The 23201-nt window shown below is 38.7% G+C and overlaps 1 protein-coding gene across 2 annotated transcripts in view; it reads right to left on the bottom strand.

Annotated features, from left to right (window-relative positions):
- The window catches only part of CENPK (centromere protein K), a 38732-nt gene that overhangs the window by 9142 nt on the left and 6389 nt on the right, over positions 1-23201 (bottom strand). For both annotated transcript variants that reach the window (XM_053596257.1, XM_053596256.1), the window contains exons 4-5: positions 21618-21690; positions 8536-8582 (exon numbers count right to left, since the gene is read on the bottom strand). In XM_053596257.1, the coding sequence (XP_053452232.1) occupies positions 8536-8582; positions 21618-21690 (120 nt within the window). The remainder of the gene's footprint in view (positions 1-8535; positions 8583-21617; positions 21691-23201) is intronic.

Here is a 23201-nt window from a genome sequence, read left to right as displayed (position 1 = left end):
AAGTGTTTTAAAAGGTAAATATAAAGTAGGTGCTAAGATGTTGCTAATATTCTATGGTTAAATACAAAAGTATAAGAAATACATTTTAAGGGCGGTGCCTGTGGCTCAGTGAGTAGGGAGCCGGCCCCATATACCAAGGGTGGCAGGTTCAATCCCGGCCCCAGCCAAACTGCAACAAAAAATAGTCGGGTATTGTGGAGGGCGCCTGTAGTCCCAGCTACTTGGGAAGCTGAGGCAAGAGAAATTGGCTAAGCCCAAGAGCTAGAGGTTGCTATGAGCTGTGACGCCACAGCACTCTACCGAGGGCAACGAAGTGAGACACTGTCTCTGAAAAAAAAAAAAAAAAGAAAAAGAAATACATTTTAGAAATACATTTTAATTTCATACTGAAAGGTAAATAGTGTGTTTTTGGTAATCAGATAGATTAGGTATTTTTTCTAAGGAGACTATACAAAAGAGATTCAAATGAGTATCAATAATTCAATGTTTACTCAATTATTCAATCAGTATTTATTCATCAGTTATTAACTACCAGGTATTGTTGAAGGAGGCAGGGATTTAAAGGTGAACAGAACAAAGAGGGGAGTACTGCCGGGAGTTTTGGTTGGCACCTGTAGTTCCAGCTACTGGGGAGGCTGAGGCAAGAGGAACTCTTGAGCCCAAGAGTTTGAGGTTGCTGTGAGCTATGACACAACAGCACTCTACCCAGGGTGACAGAGTGAGACTCAGTCTCAAAAAGGAGAATCCAGACAAACAATATACAACTATAGTTATGATAAGTGCTATGAAGAAAAAATAAATCAGAATAAAAGTAAAGGCATCCAGAGCAAGAAATGGTTATTTTAAGCCCCATGACATGGAAAAACCTCTCTGATCAGGTAACATTTGAATAGCGGAGAAAGAACTCAAAGCTAAAACCATGTTATTATGGGGTATCAACAAAAGAATGTTGATGTTCTAGGAACAGAGAATGGTCAGTAAAAAGGCCAAGAGGCAGAAGTGTGCTTGAGGCATATGAGTAACAAAGATTACTAAAGAAGATTATATAATAAGCTCTGGCCTTTATCTAATATCCTTTTGTTTCTAGATCAGATCAACTAGTGTTTACTCTTCTGAACTCAAGACTTTCCATTTAGCTTTTTCTAAATCTGAATCAGTGTTATTATGTATTAAGTTAAAGCTGTATATTATAAACCCTAAAGCAACTACAATAAAGAAAAGAACTAATATAAACTAATAATGACAGAAAATAGATTTATTTTTTAAAACATACAATTACGCCATGGGCCTATAATCTTAGCACTTTGGGAGGCCTAGAATCCACCCAAAGTATATAAATCAACGTTTTTTAGTATATTTGTACAAGCATCACTACAATCACTTTTAGGACATTTTCACCACTCAAAAAAGAAATCCCATCAGTAGTATCCATTAGCAGTCATTCCCCACATCCTTTCCAAACAATCAGCCTTATGTAACCAGTAATCTACTTTCTGTCTCTATAGATTTGCCTATTGTGAACATTTTATATAAATGGAATCATACAATATATGATCGCTATGGTTTGAATGTTTCTCAAAAGCTCATGTGTTGGAAACACAGTTGTCATTGCAGCAGTTTTACGAGGTGAGGTCTCTGGCATGTGATTGGGTCATTAAGGCTTTGCCTTCATGAAATAATTAACACCATTATTGTGGGAGTTGAGTTGGTCATTGTGGAAGTTCAGTCCCCTTTTCCTCTCTGTTGCTCATGAATACTTCTACCTTCTATTCTTCCTCCATCTTATAACAACAAAAAGGCCCTCCTTCATCTATGCCAGCAGCACTATGTTCTTAAATTTCCCAGCCTTCAGAAGTGTGAGGTGTACTGCCAGAGTAAAACCCAGCGGCTGCCTGGGTGTGGTGAGCAACAGAGTCCAGAGGGACGCAGAAGCCTGGGCAGGGGGTGTTAAGGCAATGATCCCTGGGGATTTTGTCTGTCCTTTGTCCAGAGAACTCTGGTCGCCCATCAAACACAGAGGCGGTCGCATCCCCTGGCATCTTGTTCCCAAATTAAATGTCAACAGGGGAAACTGAGGCAGATACCCTCCCTCTCCTGGGGACCTCCTGATACTCCGCCCCATGTCCACTGGGGAGGCTGCTGGGTGCGGAGGCAGCGGCTGAGGCGATCTGAGGGTAACCATATTTGCAAGGGACTTTGCTATCAGTTTGCCAGACCTGGGGAGAAATAGGCAGCTCCCTATTCCCTCCCTCTCTGCCAGCATTTCTGGTACCTAGTACAGAACTCCTTTTGGGGTTCTCATTGACTTCCAGGAAGGATGTGAGCCCCTCTCTGCCCCAACTTGGGCAGCCACCTGTGTTTGCCGCAATAACACTTATCCCAGGACAATGCGGTGCCTGCAGCGCTCCGGGAATGGCACAGAAGGGGTGTAGAGCCAGTGGAGGAGGGGGGGATGGTACTGGAGAAGTACCACTGTTAAAGAAGCCAAAAAGAAATTAAAAGAGGCACCAGAGGGCAGTGCCTGTGGCTCAAAGGGGTAGGGCACAGGCCTCATACACAGAGGGTGGCAGGTTCAAACCCAGCCCCAGCCAAAAACTACAAAAAAAAAAAAAAAAAAAAAAAAGGGCACCAGAAGGAACTTTCTTGATTAGAGATAGCTTGCACTCAGACTACCTACTAATAATGTTTGTTAAAACAAAGCTGAATCGGGCAGCACCTGTGGCTTAATGGGTAAGGAGCCGGCCTCATACACCGAGGGTGGCAGGTTCAAACCCAAGCTCCCGCCAAACTGCAACAATAAATAAATAAATAGCCGGGCGTTGTGGCAGGCACCTATAGTTCCACCTACCCGGGAGGCTGAGGCAACAGAATCACCTAAGCCCAGGAGTTGGAGGTTGCTGTGAGCTGTGTGATGCCATGGCACTCTACCAAGGGCGATAAAGTGAGACTGTGTCTACATACACACAAAAAAAAGCTGGATCAACCAATCTGCGAATTGAATACAGAAAAGGGAAATTCAGATTGGACTCTATCATATGTGTCAAGTCCAAGCTTAACCAATTTGCCAATGTGGTTCATCTGATCAACTACTATGTTCAAATGCGCAAGGATAAGCAGACGGGCCCAGATGCCATCCCCTCCCCAAGGGCACTGTTCCCTTTACCTGACCAAACCACTCTATACATCAGCACTATCTCTGCAGCATCTCCATAGAGTCACCATTAACAAATGTACCAACATCACCTGGGGATTGCCATTACCAAAAGACTAAAAAAGATTACTTGGAAGAATATAAATTCCAGGTGTGTTTCTCTTTTTCTAAACATGCCTCACATAGAGTACTCCGAATGCAGCTATGTAAAAGAAAACCAAAATTTGAGTAACTGCTCTAGGTAACTACATGGAATCCTTTCTAAGAACAGCTAAAGTCAATCTAATTTAAATGTGTAAAGAGGTATTTAAAGTGCCCCCCACCAAAATATTTTCACCTGATCTTTCCCTTCCTAAACAAAATGTCCCAAGTCAAGGCTGAAGGAGCATTTTATCAGAATACCTTGCCTTCAAAGGTACAAGCTCCAGTAGTAAAATGCTCCACTTAAGAGTATGAAGAAGGGTAAGGAATACCAAGCTAACACAAGCTTAACTTCAATTTTACTTGCCTGATGATCAGAATCTACTTTAGGACATTTTATATTTTACATTCTGATGTATCTAGGAGTTTTGTTAATCAGATTGTGCATGTGAGTATTTATCCTTCATTTTATAAAATTAATCAAATAAAAAAAGCTACCATGAAATCCTGTATTTGTCTTTTTACCACATGTATGAACTCTCTTGTGTGAATGAGCACTGTAGTAATCCATTTTAAGGGAGCCTTATTTCAGATATACTGCAACCTGGGCCGGGCACGGTAGCTCACATCTACAGTATAATCCTAAGCACTCTGGGAGGCCAAGGCAGTGGATTGCCTGAGCTCACAAGTTCCAGACAGCCTGACCAAGTGCGAGATCTCATCTCTAAGTAGCTAGGTGTTGTGGTGGATGCCTGTAGTCCTAGATACTTGGGAGGTTTGAGGTACGAGAATCACTTGAGCCTAAGAGTTTGAGGTTGCTGTGATCTATAACACCACAGCACTCTACCAAAGGCAACAAAGTGAGACTCTGTCCAAAAAAAGAAAGAAAGATTTCAACCTAGGCCTATAATCCTAGCACTCTGGGAGGCTAAGGAGGGTGGACTGCCTGAGCAAGAGTGAAACCCCATCTCTACTAAAAATAGAAAAACTAGTTGGGCATTCCGGTAGGCACCTGTAGTCCCAGCTATGTGGGAAGCTAAGAAGATTGCTCATGCCCAAGAGTTTGAGGTTGCTGTGAGCTGTGATACCACAGCACTGTACACAGGACAACAGAGCAAGACTCTGTCTCAAAAAAGAATATATAGAGCGGCGCCTGTGGCTCAAAAGAGTAGGGCGCCAGCCCCATATGCCGGAGGTGGCAGGTTCAAACCCAGCCCCGGCCAAAAACTGAAAAAAATATATATATATATTTTTTTACAGAGTTTGGTTTTTACCATGAACACTTAAAATCCCAAGCCTTTCTTCAATACTGTGGGGTAGATAAACCCTCTTATCATTAGTATTTCTGTTCTAGGCATACAGATACTTAATCTCTTTCCATGTTCTACATCCTTGTTAAAATTTGTTTATGTCCATCTTCTTCTTCTATATTTTGACTTTATAGACTCACACTTTGAAAACATGCTATTATTGACATTTGACATTTGTGTGAACTTTTGAGAAAGCATTATAGTCCCCAACCCCCCATTCATGTCTTTTTTGCCCCAAAGTCTTACTTATTCCAGCTGTTTAGCTCAAAAGTCTAAAATTTCATCAAAATGTTATAAATCAGACTCAAAATACAATTCATTCTAAAGCAAACTGATCTCTAGCTATGAACTTATAAAATCAAACTTGTTATGGGATGGAGGGACAGACATAGGATAGACATTCCTATTCCAAAAGTGAGAAACAGAAAAGAAGAAAGGCATGACAGGTCCAAAGAAAGTCCAAAACACAACAGGGTAAACAACATTAAATAGTAAGTTCCCCCAAATAATCTTTAGCTCAATGCTCTGTCCTCCAGGACAACTAGGGTGAAGGTCCTGACCTCTGGACACAATGGAGTGGTAGTCATGCCCCTGAAGCTTTGCCAGGCAAAGATTGGCCTCCAGAGCTCTGAGCATCCCAGTCCCACAAGTTGGCCAGATGGCCCCACATTAGCATTTTGTCTGGACTTCACTGCTACAGCATCTCTGTGCCTGGGCACCATGATTCCCCTGGGCTGAGATCACAAGGCTAAAATTCTGCTGAAAGAACCATTCATTTGAAACCTAGGTGGAGCCAACCTAGGCTTGGAGCCAGCCCCTGGCTTGTGTACTCTACAGGTTGGAAGAGATTTCATACTCCAGAAGGATGACCACTGCAGTCCATACCACACCTGGGCACACTGAAGCAGTACTTGGGGAAGCCAAGCAATGTAGAGTCTGAGAGTAGGGAGTAGAGTCCATAATGTAAGGCCATGCTGGACAGTGTGTCTTAAAGTCCCACAGACTCCTGTGGCCCTTAACTTTGCACTCTTCCATCATCTTGAACAATACGTCCTAGCTTCAGTTGAGATTGCTGACTAATCTCCTGTCGGATGGTCATTTGGCCACATCCTTCAAGTTCTTTCCCATTCAGCGTTTCTCATTCTTTATAATAAGGATGAACTAAGAAATTTTTAAATCTTTAAATTCTGCTTCCTTTTTGATTAACAATGTCTTAAGTTCATTTTTATCTTCTTACATCTTACTATACATACTCAAAAGAAGCCAATCCATACCTTCAACAATTTAAACATTTCCTCAACCAAATATTCAACTTCGTTGCTCACAAAACATGAGGACACGAACATAATTAAGCCAAGTTATTTGTCAATAACAAGAAAGGCCTTTACTCCAGTGTCTAATAACATTGTGATGTTGTAAAATACATATTTGATCTTTGTCTCCATTTCCTGGCATAGAACCCTTAAAATCCTTGGAAACTCCAAAGTGATAAGTACCTTTTTGAACAATATTGATTTGACTGATGACCAGCAATCCCTATGTAACCTCAGGATTGGAGCTGGTCACTGGAAAGACCAAGGCCTGATTAGAGAATTGGGACTTTAAGCCCCATATCCCAGCCTCCAGGGAAGGGAGAAGGTTTGATGGTTAAGTTGATCATCAATGGCCAATGATTTAATCAATTATGTTTATGTAATGAAGCTTCCATAAAAACTCAAAAAGACAGTGTTTGGAGAACTTCTAGATAGCCTGAACATGTGGAGTTCCAAGAGGGTAGCACAGCCATAGATAGTCTGGAAGCTCCATGACTTGTCTTATGTATCTCTTCCATCTGGCTGTTCATCTGTATCCTTTGTGATATCTTTCGTTTGTTCGTTTTGGTAATATCTTTTATAATAAATGAGTAAATTTAAATGTTTTCCTGATTTCTGTGAGCTACTCTAGCAAATTAATCAACAAGGAGGGGATCATGCGAATGCCTGATTTACAGCCAGTTGATTGGAACTATAAGTGACATCTATTACTTGTAACTGACTGACATCTGAAGTAGAGGGGCAGTCATGAGGGACTGAGCTCTCAACCTGTGGGATCTGACACTACCTCCAGTTAGTGTCAGAATTGAAATGAATTAGAGGACAACCAGTTGGTGCTCACTGGAGAATCACCTATTGCACAATTTTCCAGAGACTTAGTTGCTGGTGAAAAGAAATCCCTGCACATATTGGTATCCTGAGATATTATGCTGTATTGAGACAAAGAAAGAGTGAGAAAAACACTTTCGTTTTTTCCTTTGTAGCCTAAAAACCCTTTCCCACCTTCCATCTGAGACCTTATCAGAATGGCCTTTATTTTGCAATTTTCTATCAATATTATCAGGTATTCTCTAAGAAGACTGCGGCTTTCTTTACAGCTCTCCTATTGTAAGTCCTCCCAGAATTTCCCCTAAAGGTCACTCACAGCAATAAGTTTTCTGTAGCATACACTTCAAAATTCTTCTAGACCCTACCCATTACCCAGTTCCAAAGGTGCTTCCACATTTTTCAGTATTTGTTTTGTCAAAAAGTATTTGTTTTTGAACCAATGTTTTGTCATAGACTGCTGTAACAAAATACCTTAGACTACATATCTTATAAAAAGTGGAAATTTATTTTTCACAGTTGTAGGGGCAGGAAAATCCAAGATTCAGTGTCTGGCAAAGGTCTTCTTCCTCATAAACAATGACCAATATCTGTGTCTTCACATGATGCAAGGAGTAAAGTTTGGTCTTTTCAGCCACTTATAAGGACATTTAATCTCATTTATAAGTGCTCTATACTTAGACTCCTATCACCTCCCAAAGGTCCTACCTCCCAGTTGCATCAGCATCTGAATTTTGGAGGAAACACAAATATTTAATCCATAGCAGAAGTAGACATAGATATGTGTGGTCATTTGGCTATGATTAACATATTGCTTTTATTATGAAATTTAATAAACTAAAAACTAGTTATGAGATCAAGTTTATATATTAATCACTAACTTTAAGAACAATTTGAACAATTGAGTTCAAAATTCAAATATTTAAAAATATTCTGTTCCTGGCTCAGCTCCTGTGGCTCAAGCAACTAAGGCACCAGCCACATACGCCTGAGTTGGTGGGTTCGAATCCAGCCCGGGCCCCCCAAACAACAATGATGGCTGCAGCCAAAAAATAGCCGGGCGTTGTGGCAGGCACCTGTAGTTCCAGCTACTTGGGAGGCAGAGGCAGGAAAATCACTTGAGCCCAGGACCTGGAGGTTGCTGTGAGCTGTCATGCCAAAGCACTCTACCCAGGGCTACAGCTTGAGGCTCTGTCTCAAAAAAAAAAAAAAAAAAAATTCTGTTCCATAAAACATAATTAAAATAAAAACAGAAAATTTTAAATGGTTTTAGAGTAGTTTCATCCAACTTATGTCATGAACATATCTAAAACAATTCTAAATTATTAAAAAGTTATAAATATCTAAAACAGTTATAAATTATTTGGGGTGGGCGGGACACAATTATAAGAGGGATCTTATCTAACAAATAAATACAATCATTATAACCTAATTCTTTGTACCCTCAATGAACTCCAAACCAAAAAAAAGACAGCTGAAAAATAAATAAATTATTTGGGGTTACTATAAATTCATTAAGTGGGCACGGCACCCATAGCATAGTGGTTACAGCACCGGCCACAAGTACCTGTTCAAACTCAGCCTGGGCCAGCTAAACAACAATGACAACTACAACAAAAAATACCAGGCATTGTGGCAGGCACCTGTAGTCCCAGCTACTTGGGAGGTTCAGGCAAGAGAATCGCTTAAGCCCAAGAGTTTGAGGTTGCCGCGAGCTGTGACGTCCCGGCATCCTACCAAGGGCAACATAGTGAGACTTTGTCTCAAAAAAAAAAAAGTTCATTACGTGACTTACCTCTTCTTCTGCTAATGTTGTCAAAACATCATCAGTCAGGGGAATTACTACAAAAACAAAATCAAATTATACATATGTTCAGTTAATTCTCAAAAAATTAAGAATTTGATCTAAAGGACACCAAAGACAAAAAATTAAAGATTTGATTTTGTAATTTTCTAAGATAACCCTTTCCTTCTCCTCTCCTATCTGTTTGTCTGTTTATCTATCTATCTATCTACCTATCTCAGACAAGGTCTTGCTCTGTCACCCAGGCTAGAGTGCAATGGCATCATCATAGCTCACTGCAGCTTCCAATTCCTGGGCTCAAGCAATCCTCCTGCCTCAGACTTCCAAGTAGCTGGAACTATAGGTACATGCCATCATGGTAGGCTAATTTTTTAAATTGTTATTATTATTTGTAGAAATGAGGTCTCACTATTGTTCAGGCTGGTCTCAAACTCCTGGCTTAAGAATCCTCTCACCTCAGCCTCCCAGTGTGCTAGGATTACATGTGTGAGCCACTTGGCTTGGCCTCCCTTCTCCATTTATAGGTTACATAATTTTTAATGAAATGTGTGTAGTTTTTATACAAGTAATTTTATTTAATATCTTTGCACATACGACCAATTATATATAATTTTTAATAAAATTTTATCATACATACTTTGTTTTCAGTGCCTTTTTTTGTTTTTTCAAACTCTCAAAAGCAAAGTTAATGATTAATAGTGTCCCTCAAATATTTTTCTCTGCAGTCATATTATCCTATGTATACAAAAATTCATACGCATATGCAAAATTCATATGCATATGTATACACATATTACACACACGTATATACATAAAGGGGTTGTAATTTTTATCATTTCTGGTTTTACAAGAATGGAATCACATCATGCATATTATTCTCATCTTGCATTCACTTAACAAAAACTCTGTGGAAACCCTTTCTATTCCTTTGATATAAATCTAATTCATAATTTTTTTTTATTGTTGCAGTTTGGCCAGGGTTGGGTTTGAACTCACCACCTTCGGCATATGGGGTCAGCACCCTACTCACTGAGCCACAGGCACCACCCTACTTCATAATTTTTAAGAACTGCGTAATGAAATGCAAATCAAAACAACCCTGAGATATCCTCTAACCCCAGTGAGAATGGCTCATATCACAAAATCTCAAAACTGCAGATGCTGGCGTGGATGTGGAGAGAAGGGAACACTTTTACACTGCTGGTGGGACTGCAAACTAGTACAACCTTTCTGGAAGGAAGTATGGAGAAACCTCAAAGCACTCAAGCTAGACCTCCCATTTGATCCTGCAATCCCATTACTGGGCATCTACCCAGAAGGAAAGAAATCCTTTTATCATAAGGACACTTGTACTAGACTGTTTATTGCAGCTCAATTTACAATCGCCAAAATGTGGAAACAGACTAAATGCCCACCAACCCAGGAATGGATTAACAAGCTGTGGTATATGTATACCATGGAATACTATTCAGCCATTAAAAAAAATGGAGACTTTACATCCTCCATATTAACCTGGATGGACGTGGAAGACATTATTCTTAGTAAAGCATCACAAGAATGGAGAAGCATGAATCCTATGTACTCAATTTTGATATGAGGACAATTAATGACAATTATGGTTATGGGGGGGGAAACAGAAAGAGGGAAGGAGGGGGGTGGGTGGGGCCTTGGTGTGTGTCACACTTTATGGGGGCAAGACATGATTGCAAGAGGGACTTTACCTAACAATTGCAATCAGTGTAACCTGGCTTATTGTACCCTCAATGAATCCCCAACAATAAAAAAAAAAAGAACTGCGTAATATCCCATAGAGTGAACATACTATAATGTACCGAGCAGTTTCCCCTACTGACTGAACATTAACTTTGTCACTACTTTTTTTAGCACAGCAAACATGGAAGAAGTAAGCATATTTTTATTTTGCTCTTATGTAATGGTGCTTTCACTGCTATGGAACAGACTCCCAGAAATGGAATTGTACAGAAAAAAATGCGTATTTTGAATTTTAATAGAGGATATCAGATTCCTTTCTAGAAATATTTCTATAGCCAATAAATAAAAAATAAGGCTAGGTATGGTAGCGCACACCTATAATCCTAGCATTCTGGGAGGCTGAGGAGGGAGGACTGCTTGAGCTCAGGAGTTCCAGACCAGCCTGAACAAGAGTAAGTCCCCATCCCTTCTTAAAATTAGAAAAAATCAGCTGGGCATTGTGGCAAGCCTGTAGTCCCAGCTACTAAGGAGGTTGAGGCAGGAGGATGAGTAGAACACAGGAGTTTGAGGCTACGAGCTAGGTTGATGCTACAGCAGCACCCTAGGGTGGGCAACAGAGTGAAACTTGGTCGCAAAAAAAAAAGAAAAGAAAAAGACAGGAAAAGACATTATAAACTCTTCAAAAATTTTTGCCAGTCCAATAAGAAAGGACTTTTTAATTTTACACAGCAAAATCTAGTAAGTGTTCATTCAATCCTTACACTAGAAAAATTTCCTTTCCTGGTCAAGCCCTATTTGAAAATTCTCAAATAATATGGTACTTAAAACATTCAAGGATATTTTTTATTCTAGAGAGCCTACGAACAGGAAAGAGCTTTTTACATGTGTTTCATAGATGGGCTTTTATTAGAACCCATGTAGGCAACTCTAGGATGGCTACTAAATTATTTTAATAAACATAATGAGAACAATTCTAAGAATACAAAGTTAAAATAAAAAATCTTCCTCTTGATTGGTGTAACAAAGTAACATTTCAATATTAATTCATTCATTTTAAAAAATGCAATATGACAGATTCTATGACTATAAAAAATATATAAAAACCAGGCGGTCCCTGTGGTTCAGTGGGTAGGGCGCCAGCCCCAATTCTGAGGGTGGCAGGTTCAAACTCAGCCCTGGCCAAATTACAACAAAAAAATAGCCAGGTGTTGTGGAGGGCGCCTGTAGTCCCAGCTACTCGGAAGGCTAAGGCAAGAGAACCACCTAAGCCCAGGAGCTGGAGGTTGTTGTGAACTGTGTGACACCATGGCACTCCACCAAGGGCAATAAAGTGAGACTCTGTCTCTACCAAAAATAAATAAATAAAAATAATAAAAACCCTTCTAGTGTGGTAGCCTGAGGGATCAGCAACCCCATGAGACAGGTGTATAAGGTCACAGGACAGCTATGTTCAGTGGCACCAGGAGGACAAGGTATGTGTTAAGAGATGATACCAAGGAAAATAAAAATTAAGAATTCCATGATATAGGGCGGCGCCTGTGGCTCAAGGAGTAGGGCGCCGGTCCCATATGCCAGAGGTGGTGGGTTCAAACCTAGCCCCGGCCAAAATAATAAAAAAAAAAAAAAAAAAGAATTCCATGATATATAGCATCAAAAAGAATAAAATATTTAGTTAATAAATTTCACCTAAGAAGCCAAAGACATATGCTGAAAACTACAAAATGTAGGTGAAATACATTAAAAATACATAAATAAATGGAAAGCCATCCTATGTTCACAGATTAGAAAATGAATATTGTTAAAATGTCAATATTACCAAAACCAGTCTATAAATGCAATTCAATCATATAAAAATCCCAATGATGTTTTCTGCAGAAATAGAAAAATTCTTCCTAAAATTCACATGGAATCTTAAGTGACCCTAAATAGCCAAAACAATATTGAAAAAGAAGCACAAAGTTGAAGATCTTACACTTACAGATTTCTAAACTTATTACAAAGCTACAGTAAACAAAACTGTCTGGTAAGGACATAAAAATGACATACAGAACAGTGGAATAGAATAGTGAGCCTTCACATATACAGTCAAATGATTTTTGACAAAAGTGCTAAGACAATGCAATAAAGAATGAAGACTGTTTGCATCAAATGGTATTGGGAAAACTGGGTATACGCATGCAAAGGAATGAAGATGGATGCTTTCCTAATACCATATCCAAAGATTAACTCAAAATGGAACATAGCAAAACTTAAGAGCAACACTATAAAAACTCTCAGAGGAAAATACAGGGCAAAACTTCATTAGACTGGATTTAGCAATGATTTCTTGATTATGTCACCAAAAGAACAGGCAACAAAAGAAAAATAGGGTAAACAGGACTACATCAAAATCTAAAACTTTTATTCATCAAAGGAAACAACCAACATAGTGAAAAGACAATCTATAAAATGGGAGAAAACATTTGCATGTATATCTAATAAAAGGTAAATACTCAAAATACATAATGAACTCCCATAAGTCAAAAACAGAAAATCAAAAACCTAATCAGGTTTTTCAAAGGCTTTTCTCTTTTTTTTTGAGACAGAGTCTCACTCTGCTGCCCTGAGTAGAGTGCTGTAGCATCACAGTTCACAGCAACCTCAAACTCCTGGGCTCAAACAATCCTTCTTGCCCCAGCCTCCCAAGGAGTTGGGACTACAGACACCTACCATAATGTCTGGCTAGTTTTTTTCTCTACTTTTGGTAGAGACAGGGTCTTGCTCTTGCTCAGGCTGGTCATGAAATCCTGAGCTCAAGCAATCCACCTGCCTTGGCCTCCCAGAGTGTTAATGATTACAGGCATGAGCCACTGTGCTCACCTAGGTTTTTCAAAAGATTTGAATAGACTTTTTCCCAAAAGAAGACAAATAACTGGCCAACTAAATGAAAAGATTCTCAACATCACTTATAATTAAGGAAATAAAAACCAAGACCATACTGAGATATTACCATATGAACATGGCAAATGACATGAACAGATTTTTTTTTTCAAAGGAAGATATACAAATGGGCAAAAAACATGAAACGATGTTCAACATCACTAATTACCACACCCACTAGGATAGTGACTTAGTCAGTCTGTGTTATCATAACAAAATACCACAGACTGAGTAATTTATAAATTATAGAAATTTCTTTCTCTATTTTTAGAGGCTGGGAAGTCTAAGATGGAGGTGCCAGGAGATTTGGTGTCTCACAAGGGCTTGCACCCTGTTTCCAAAATAGGTTTTCTTGCTGTGTTCTCACATAGTGGAAGGCAAAAGAGAAAAAGAGAAAAAACTGAGATGCTTCTGGCAACCTCTTTTATAAGGTCACTAGTCACTGTGTAAAGGCCTCACTTCTTAATACTATCATATTGGTGATTAAGTTTTAACATGTGAATTTTCAGGCACACATTTATAACGCAAGAGATAGCTACCATCAAAAAATCCAGAAAGTGACAAGGGTTGGCAGGGATGTGGAGAAAATGAAACCATTGGGCACTGTTAGTGGGATTGTAATATGGTTCAAACACAATGGAAAACAGCATCGTAGTTACTCAAAGAATCAAAATCAGAAAAAACAACCCATTAAAAAGTGGGCAAATGACACGAATAGATTTTTTTCAAAAGAAGGTATATAAATGGGGGACAAACATAAACAGATGCTCAACATCACTAATAATCAAGGAGATGCAATTAAAACCACAGTAAGATACCACTTTGTCCCTGTCAGAATGGCCATTATTAAGTCAAAAAACAATAGTTCGTGTGGATGAGGTGAAAAGGGAATGCTGAAGGCTGGGGGGCAGTAGATTGCTTAAGCTCATGAGTTCAAGACCAGCATGAGCAAGAGCGAGACTCTGTCTCCACTAAAAATTACACACCTATAACCCTAGCACTCTGGGAGGCTGAAGCAGATGGATTGCTTAAGCTCAGGAGTTTGAGACCAGCCTGAGAAAGAGCGAGACCCTTTCTCCAGTAAAAATAGAAAAACTGAGGCAAGAGGATTACCTGAGTCCAGGAGTTTGAGGTTGCTGTGAGCTATTATGCCACGTACTCTACTGGGGGCAACAAGGTAAAACTCTGTCTCAAAAAAAAGAAAAAGAAAAGAAAAGGGAATGCCTATATGCTGTTGGTGGGAATGTAAATTAATATCACCTCTGCAGAAAACAGTAGGGAGATTCCTTAAAAAAATAAAAGTAGACCTACCATTAGGTCCAACAATCCTGCTACTGGGCATCAACCCAAAGGAAAAAGAAGTCATTTTATCAAAAAAGACACTAGTACCCTAACGTTTACTGCAGACAATTCACAATTGCAAAGATAAGGAATCAACCCAAGTGCCCACCAGCTGATGAGTGGATAAAGAAAATGCAGTATACATATACCATGGAGTACTACTCAGCCATAAAAAGGAATAAAATAATGTCTTTTACAGCAACTTAGATGGAACTGGAGACCATTATCCTAAATTAAGTAGCTCAGGAACGGAAAAACAAATATCACATGTTCTCACTTATAAGTGAGAGCTAAACAATGGGTATAAAGTTGTCATAAAATGATGTAATGCAAATTGGAAACTAAGAAGAGAAGGGAAAGGTGAGGGAGGGGTTAAAAAATTACCTATCAGGTACAATGTATACTATTCTGGTGACCAGTACACTAAAAGCCCTGACTTCTGCATTATATTCTACAATTTGTCTATGTAACAAAATGAATTGTACCCCCTAAATCTATTGAAATAATAAACAAAAAAACCAATACAAACTAAAAACAAAGTTTTAGTGTGATCTACTATTTTTATTTCTGAGTATATAGTCAAAAGAACCGAAAGTGACCTTCAAGGAAATATTTGCACACCCATGTTCATAGTAGCACTCATATTACAGTAACCAAGAGGTGGGAAGAACAACAGAATGAACAAAACATGAAATGAAACTATCGTAAGTCCTACAGTCACAAGGAAATAAGTCCTGTCAACATTTGAGGAAGCTTGGAAGTATATCAATCCTTACTTAGGCCTTTGATGAGACTCTATCATTGCAGCCTAGACATCCCTAAGCAGAGGACTCAGCTATGTTATCTAGACTACTACCCACAAAAAATGTGAGGTAATAAATGCCCACAGATTCCTGACCTACAGAAATTGCAAGACAATGAATGCTTATTAGATTAAGCCATTCCAAAAAAAGCTCAAAACAAGACTGTAAAAATGCTAGTAACTATAGAAGCTGGTCTCTGAGTTTACTGTGGATAACTTTAAATATATTTTTCTTTTTCTTTCTTTTTTTTTTTTTTTTTGAGACAGAGCCTCAAGAGGTTGCCCTGGATAGAGTACCATGGCATCACAGCTCACAGCAACCTCCAACTCCTGGGCTTAAGCAATTCACTTGCCTCAGCCTCCCAAGGAGCTGGGACTGCAGGCGCCCACCACAACACCTGGCTATTTTTTGGTTGCAGTTGTCATTGTTGTTTGGCAGACCCAGGCCACATTCGAACCTACCACCTCTGGTGTACGTGGCTGGCGCCCTAGCCACTTGAGCTACAGGCACTGAGCCAACTGTATTTTTCTTTTAAGTTTGAAAACATAATTAGAAAAGAAATTTTCTAAGAGTAAAAAGCCTATTAATAATAATGTAATAAACTGGTGATGGAAATCTAAAGTAAATCTGAGGCAGTAGAACTCAGTATTTAGTGACTAGCTATATGTCATATATGAAAAAGAATCTAGGAGGACTCTTAAATTTATAGCTAATCAAACAGATTCCATTCAAAGGGTCAGAGAACAGAAAAGGTCAGTCCATGAATCTGAGATATCTATATATTTTGGAAAAGATGTCTAAAAAGATGTCTTTGTAACAAAGATATTTGACTTCGATATTATAGAGAAGTCCGGCTTGAATATATCTGAATAGATAGATATGAAAATTGTTATGGGCTGACTTGTGTCCCAAATTCCTAACCCCCAGTTCCTTTTTCTTTTAAATTCTTGCCTTAAGGACACATTTCTCAGAACCCCTGCCCTTTTAATGTGACTGTATTTGAATTTTGGTATTTCTCAGAACCCCTTCACCTTTTAATGTGATTGTATTTGAATTTTGGTATTTAAAGAGGTGATTAAGTTAAAATTAGATCATTACATAGACCCTAATCCAATAAGATTGCTGTTATTATAAGAAGAGGAGATTAGGACATAGAAGACCACAGGAAAACACAGGAAGATGACGGCCATCTGGAAGCCAAGAAGGGAGGCCCTTCGAAGAAACCAGCCAACCTTATTAACACTTTGATCTTAAACCTGTATCTTCCATAATTATGAGAAAATAAATTTCTGTTAAGCCACCCAGTCCACACTACTGTGTTACAACATCCTAAGTAAATTAATACAGAAGTTATTATTAAAGATATATATTTTTAAAACAAACAAAATATAATACAGATATAACATGTAGAGTAGAAAGTGAAAAGAGCTGAACACAGTTCTCTGGAGAACACCAATATTTAAACACCTGAGTATGAGCAGCTTGCAGCCTTTGAGATGCTAAGTATAGGATATACAGGTAAAGGCAAATAAAATCACAATTGTGTACCAACATATACCTACTGAAAATTCTAACATTAAAAACTAACAGGTAGAAGATGTAATGGGCACTGGCATGAAGGCAGTGAATAAAGCAAGAATGTGGATGAAATTGTACAAAAAGAGAATAATGAGAAAAGATAGTTTAGGACTGCTTCTTGTAAATTTCAATAACTGGGGTGTACAGAATGAAAAGCCTACGAAGGAGATTAAGAAAGGAAGTGTATCAAACCAGCCTGAGCAAGAGTGAGACCAATACCTACTAAAAATAGAAAAACTAGCCAGGCCTGGTGGCAGATGCCTGTAGTCCAGGTACTTGGGAGGCTGAGACAAGAGGATTGCTAAAAAAGGGAAGTGTAGGGCATGAAAGAGAGGGAGATACAGGAGTAGAAGAATGAAGAAGGGAGACATAAGAAAAAGAGGATGCAGCCCATATAGAAAAGTAAACATAGGCTTGGCACCTGTAGCTCAGTGGCTAGGGTGCAAGCCACATACACCAGAGCTGGTGGGTTTGAACCCAGCCTAGGCCTGCCAAACAAGAACTACAACCAAAAATTAGCCAGGCGTTGTGGCAGGTGCCTGTAATCCCAGCTACTTGAGAGACTGAGGGGAGACAATCACTTAAGCCCAAGAATTGGAGGGTGCTATGAGCTGTGACACCTCGGCACTCTACCGAGGGCAACACAGTAAGACACTGTCTCAAATAATGATAATAGTAAATAAATAAATATAGGTATCCTTCTTAGATAGTTCAAGATTGATTCCAGATCACCATCCTAAAGGTAATATTACAATAAGGTAATATGAACATTTTGGATTACCAATTCAAGTAAGATATTTTCATACTGTATTAAGTCTGTTAAGTGTGCAATAGCACTATATCTAAAAAAAAAAGTATATAGGCAGTCCCCAGGTTACAAAGGAGATAAGTCCTGTAGGTTTGTTCTTAAGTTGAAGTTCTGGGTAAGCTGAAACAGGTACATTTACCTGTTACCTGTAATAGCCTCCATTCACAAGTGCAAGTTGTACATCAGTCAGATGTTTGTAACTCTAGGACTTACTATAATGCAAGTTGTACGTAAGTTGGATGTTTGTAACTCAGGGACTGCTGTGCACTGTAATTAAAACATACTTTAGGCTTGGCGCCTGTAGCTCAACGGCTAGGGCACCAGCCACATACACCGAAGGTGGCAGGTTCGAGCCCAGGCCAGGCCTGCCAAACAACAATGACAACTACAACCAAAAAAACAGCTGGGCATTGTGGCGGGCACCTGTAGTCCCAGCTCCTTGGGAGGCTGAGGTTAGAGAATCAGTTAAGCCCAAGAATTTGAGGTTGCTGTGAGCTGTGATGCCATGGTACTCTACAAAGGGCAACATTGTGAGACTCTGTCTCAAAAAAAAAAAAATAAATAATGATAATAAAACATACTTTATTGCCAAAACATACTAACTGAGATATCTAATCTGAGCCTACAGTGAGTTGTAATCTTTGCTGGGGGAATCTTTCTTCAGTGTTGATGGCTACTGACTGATCAGGATGGTAGATGCTAGAAGGTTGGGTATCTGTGGCAATTAAAAGAGAAAGTTACTTTCCCACATCGATTGACTCTCCTGTTCACAAAAAATTTCACCATAGCATGCAATAATGTTTGATAGTATTTTACCCACTTCTTTCAAAATTGGAGTCAATTTTCTCAAACTCTGCTGCTGCTTTATCAACTACATTTATAGAATACTATAACCCTTGTTCTAATTTCAACCATGTTCAAAGCATCTTCACCAAAAGTAGATTCCATCTCAAGAATCCACTTTGTGCATCCATAAGAAGCAACACCTTACCCATTTGAGTTTTATGAGATTGCAATGAGTTAGTCACATCTCAGGCTCCACTTCTAATTCTAGGTGTCTTGCTGTTTCCATGACATCTGCAGTTCCTTCCTCCACTCAAATTTGGAACCCCTCAAAGTCATCCATGAGGGTTCTAATCAACTTCCATCAACCCCTCACCCCCCAACAAATCATGATTGTTCTTAAAGGCAACTAGACTGGTTAATCCTTTCCAGATTTGCAATATACTTTCACCAGATCCACCAGTGAAATCACTATGGCAACTACAGCCTTATAAAATGTATTTTTTGTGTGTGTGAGTGCAGTTTCTGGCCAGGACTGGGTTTAATCCGCCACTGCTGGCATATGGGGCCAGCGCCCTACTCCTTTGAGCCATAGGCACCACTATGAAATGTATAAAACTTGAAAGTCAAGATTATTCCTTGATTTATAGGGGACAGAATGAATGCTGTGTTAATAAGCAAGAAAACAAAATTAATCTTCTTGTCTATCTCCATTAGAGCTCTTAAGTGACTACATTGTCAATGAGCAGTAATATTTTCAAGAATGACCTTAAAATATTCAGTAAACTGTACTGTATATAGACAGATGTATGCTCATCCAGGCTTTGTTTTTCCAATTCAAGAGCGCAGGTAGAGCAGATTTAGTATAATTCCTAAGGGCCCTAGGACTGTTAGAATGGTAAATGAGCATTGGCTTCAACTTAAGGTTACCAGCAGCATTATTAGTTCCTAATAAGAAAGGCAGCCTGGGGCGGCGCCTGGGGCTCAGTGAGTAGGGCGCCGGCCCCATATACCAAGGGTGGCAGGTTCAAACCCAGGCCTGGCCAAACTGCAACAACAACAACAAAAAAAAATAGCCGGGTGTTGTGGCAGGCACCTGTAATCCCAGCTACTCGGGAGGCTGAGGCAAGAGAATCACCTAAGTCCAAGAGCTGGAGGTTGCTATGAGCTGTGATGTCACATCACTCTACCGAGGGCAACAAAGCGAGACTGTCTCAAAAAAAAGAAAATAAAGCAGCCTGTCTTTTGAGCCTAGATATTGACTTCTCTCTATGTATAAAGTCCTAGAAGACTGAAAATCTGTCAGTTAGTGTAGCCACCTCTATTAAATGATCTTAACTAGACCTTCTGGATAACTTGTTGCAGCTTAAACAGCAGCACTTGCTGCTTCATCTTTCGGTTTTGTTTCTGATCTTTCATTTTTATGTTATAGAGATGGCTTCTTTCCTGAAACCTCATGAACCAACCTCTGCTAGTTTTAAACTTTTCTTCTGCGGCTTCTTTTTCTATTTCAACCTTTACTGAATTGAAAAAGAGCTTTTTTTCTGAATTAAGCTTTGGAAATGTTATGGTTGGATTAACCTTCTGTCCGGTCCAATAAAACTTTCTCCTTATCAGCAAAAAGGGTGTTTCACTTTCTTACCAGTTATGCATTCACTGAATTAGCACTGGTAATTTTCTTCTAATATTTTTCCTTTGCATTCAGTTATTTAACTATTTGACACCAGAGTCCTATCTGTTGGCCTATCTGGGCTCTTGACGTGCCTTCCTCATTAAGCTTAAACAATTCTAGCTTATGATTTAAAGTGACAGATGTATGGCTCTTCCTTTCACTTGAATACTTAGAAGCCAAAGCAGGGTTATTAACTGTCCTAATTTGAGAAGTCTGGTGTCCTAAGGAACATGCAGGCCTTGGGAGAGGGAGAGATAGGAATGACTGGTCAGTAGAGCAGTCAAAATACACACAACATTAATAGATTGAGTTTGCTGTTTTATATGGGGATGGTTTGTGACTTCTCAAAAATGATGACAAATCATCCTAATGGATGTAATAATAATATAAGCTTGAGATATCTTGAGAATGATCAAAACGTGACACATACGGACTCGGTGCCCGTAGCACAGTGGTTATGGCGCCAGCCACATGCACCGGGGCTGGCGGGTTCAAACCTAGCCCGGGCCAGCTAAACAACAATGACAACTGCAACAAGAAAATAGCTGGACATGGGCGCCTATAGTCCCTGCTGCTTGGGAAGCTGAAGCAAGAGAATCACTTAAGCCCAAGAGTTTGAGGTTGCTGTGAGCTGTGACACCACAGCACTCTACCGAGGGAGACATACTAAGACTTTTTCTCAAGAAAAAAAAAATGTGACACATAGAAATGAAGTGAGCACATATTGTTGGAAAAATAGTGCCAACACTTATTCAATACAAGGTCACCACAAACGTTCAATTTGTAAAATCACTGTATCTGCAAAGCACAATAAAGCAAGGTTTGCCTGTATAGACACACATACTGTATAAGTTTATACAGAAACTTAAGCTTTTGTAATAAAAAAAATCTATTTGAGTATTACAACAACAAATTTTTTGTCTTCTATTTCATAACTAAAGGAAAAAACACAGTTGGCTCCAGTTGGATAACACAAGAGGTAACATACAAAGTATATGGTACTTTTGCAAGTAAGAATTTAAAATAAAGTAACTTTTCTCCTCTACTAGGAAAGTTTCATTCATTGAGAAATGATATATGGAAGCATCACACATACCCCAAAACTATATACATTATGCATCAATAAAAAATAAAGTCCAGAAAGGGAAAGGTTGTACTTATAAAAGAAAAGAAGCAATTCACCCCTTTCTACTGAGCATAAGGGTGTGTCCATGAGGATAACATAATTGTGACAAAGTCTCCATAATCAAGATTATTATAACATAGTGTAAAACAGATTATGTCTGTCATAATAAAAGTATAAAATAAAACACAGGAAGAAAACAATGTAGTGGCTTATCAAAAGAATTTAGGCAATTTCAAGGTCAAATACATCTTGTAATTCTTCTTGTGATCATTAAATTCACTTGCCATCAATTTGTTTACAAAAATAGAAGTCTAAAAATAATAAGCTTACTTTCAGGTGTTTCTTTTTGCCATTGTCTGAGTTCAGCAGTTAAACATTTCGCTTGCAGAATTAATAATGATAGCTACAAAAAAAGAATGAGAGAATAAAACAAAGTCATTTCCTGTGGAATATTCATAGTGATTCATAGAGGAAAATATAGGAAATGTCTTTAATACTTTAATATTCATTTCTAACAAAAGTCACCTTTAACCTATAAAAAGATTATCACTAGAAACATAATCTCTTTAAACTATGTTAATTAGAATTTATAAGCTGCCTGTGATAGCAATAATATAGTATTAAAAAATGATACATTCTTCTTCTCCACTAAAGAATTTAAGTACATTAAGTTTAAATAAATAAACCTTAACATAAAAAATAGTTCTTGCCAACATTTTTCAGACAAATTTCTTACAAATGTTCTTTTTCTTCCCTATGCCCTTTCAGAAAAATTGTAACTGTTTTTAGCTAAGTAACTAAACATAAATTTTAATATATATATAAACATAATTATGAAATTAGACTGGCTCCACAAGCCAAATATAAAAACCAGGTTTAAGAAAGCAATAGTTTATAAACTGTGTACCCTTTGGCCAAAGATAAATTAGGTATTTGAGTTATTTTTGGTATCGTGAGACTATAGTCATTTTAATTTTGATAATTACAAATCTACAAAAAAAATCCGCTGATTAGATCATAAAATTAAGCTCTATTGGGCTTAAAGTTAAATTTCAGAGCATTTCTTATCTTCCATTCATAATTCTTATTGGTATTCAAATCAAAGATTCAGATTTCAAAAATGTAATGGGTATTACTATAGTATTTACACTATAAGGGCACCAAGTACAAAACCACATTACATAATGCATATACAAATTATGTGTTAATCCACTGTTTGTGATATCAGTAAGGTCAATAGTAGACTATTAGTAGTTAAGTTTTGGGGGAGTCAAGTAATAGTCAGGCTTGGCATGGTGGCTCACACCTGTAATCCCAGTGGTTTGGGAGGTTAAGGTGGGAAAACTGCTGGAGGCCAGGAGTTCAAGACCAGCCTGGACAACATAGGGATATCTCATCTCTACCAGAAAATTAGAAAGTAGTCTATTATGGTAGCATATGCTTACAATCCTACCTACAAGCTAAGGCTGAGGTGGGAGGATAGAGGATTGCTTTAGCACAGGTGTTCAAGGTTACAGTGAGCTACAATTGCACCACTGCACTCCACCCTGGGTGACAGAGTGAGACCCTGTCTCTAAAAAAGAAAAAAAAGTTAAACTAGGATATTTAACTGCACAGAGGGTTTAAATCAGTAACTCCCACATTGTGCAAGGGTCAACTACATTTTAATTCTAAATCTGTTACATTGATCTATTAGTAAACCAATTTCAAAATTCTCTGATTTCAATGGATATCTTAATCTTTTTGTAAGCCTATAGTATAGACAATTAAGATTCCATACAGAGGCTCGGTGCCTGTGGCTCAAGTGGCGAAGGCGCCAGCCACATACACCTGAGCTGGCGGGTTCAAATCCAGCCCAGGCCCGCCAAACAACAATGACGGGCACAACCAAAAAATAGCCGGGCGTTGTGGCAG

Source organism: Nycticebus coucang, chromosome 1 (genome assembly GCF_027406575.1).
Source record: "Nycticebus coucang isolate mNycCou1 chromosome 1, mNycCou1.pri, whole genome shotgun sequence".
Classification (NCBI taxonomy): domain Eukaryota; kingdom Metazoa; phylum Chordata; class Mammalia; order Primates; family Lorisidae; genus Nycticebus; species Nycticebus coucang.
This window is presented reverse-complemented; position numbering and strand designations above follow the sequence as displayed.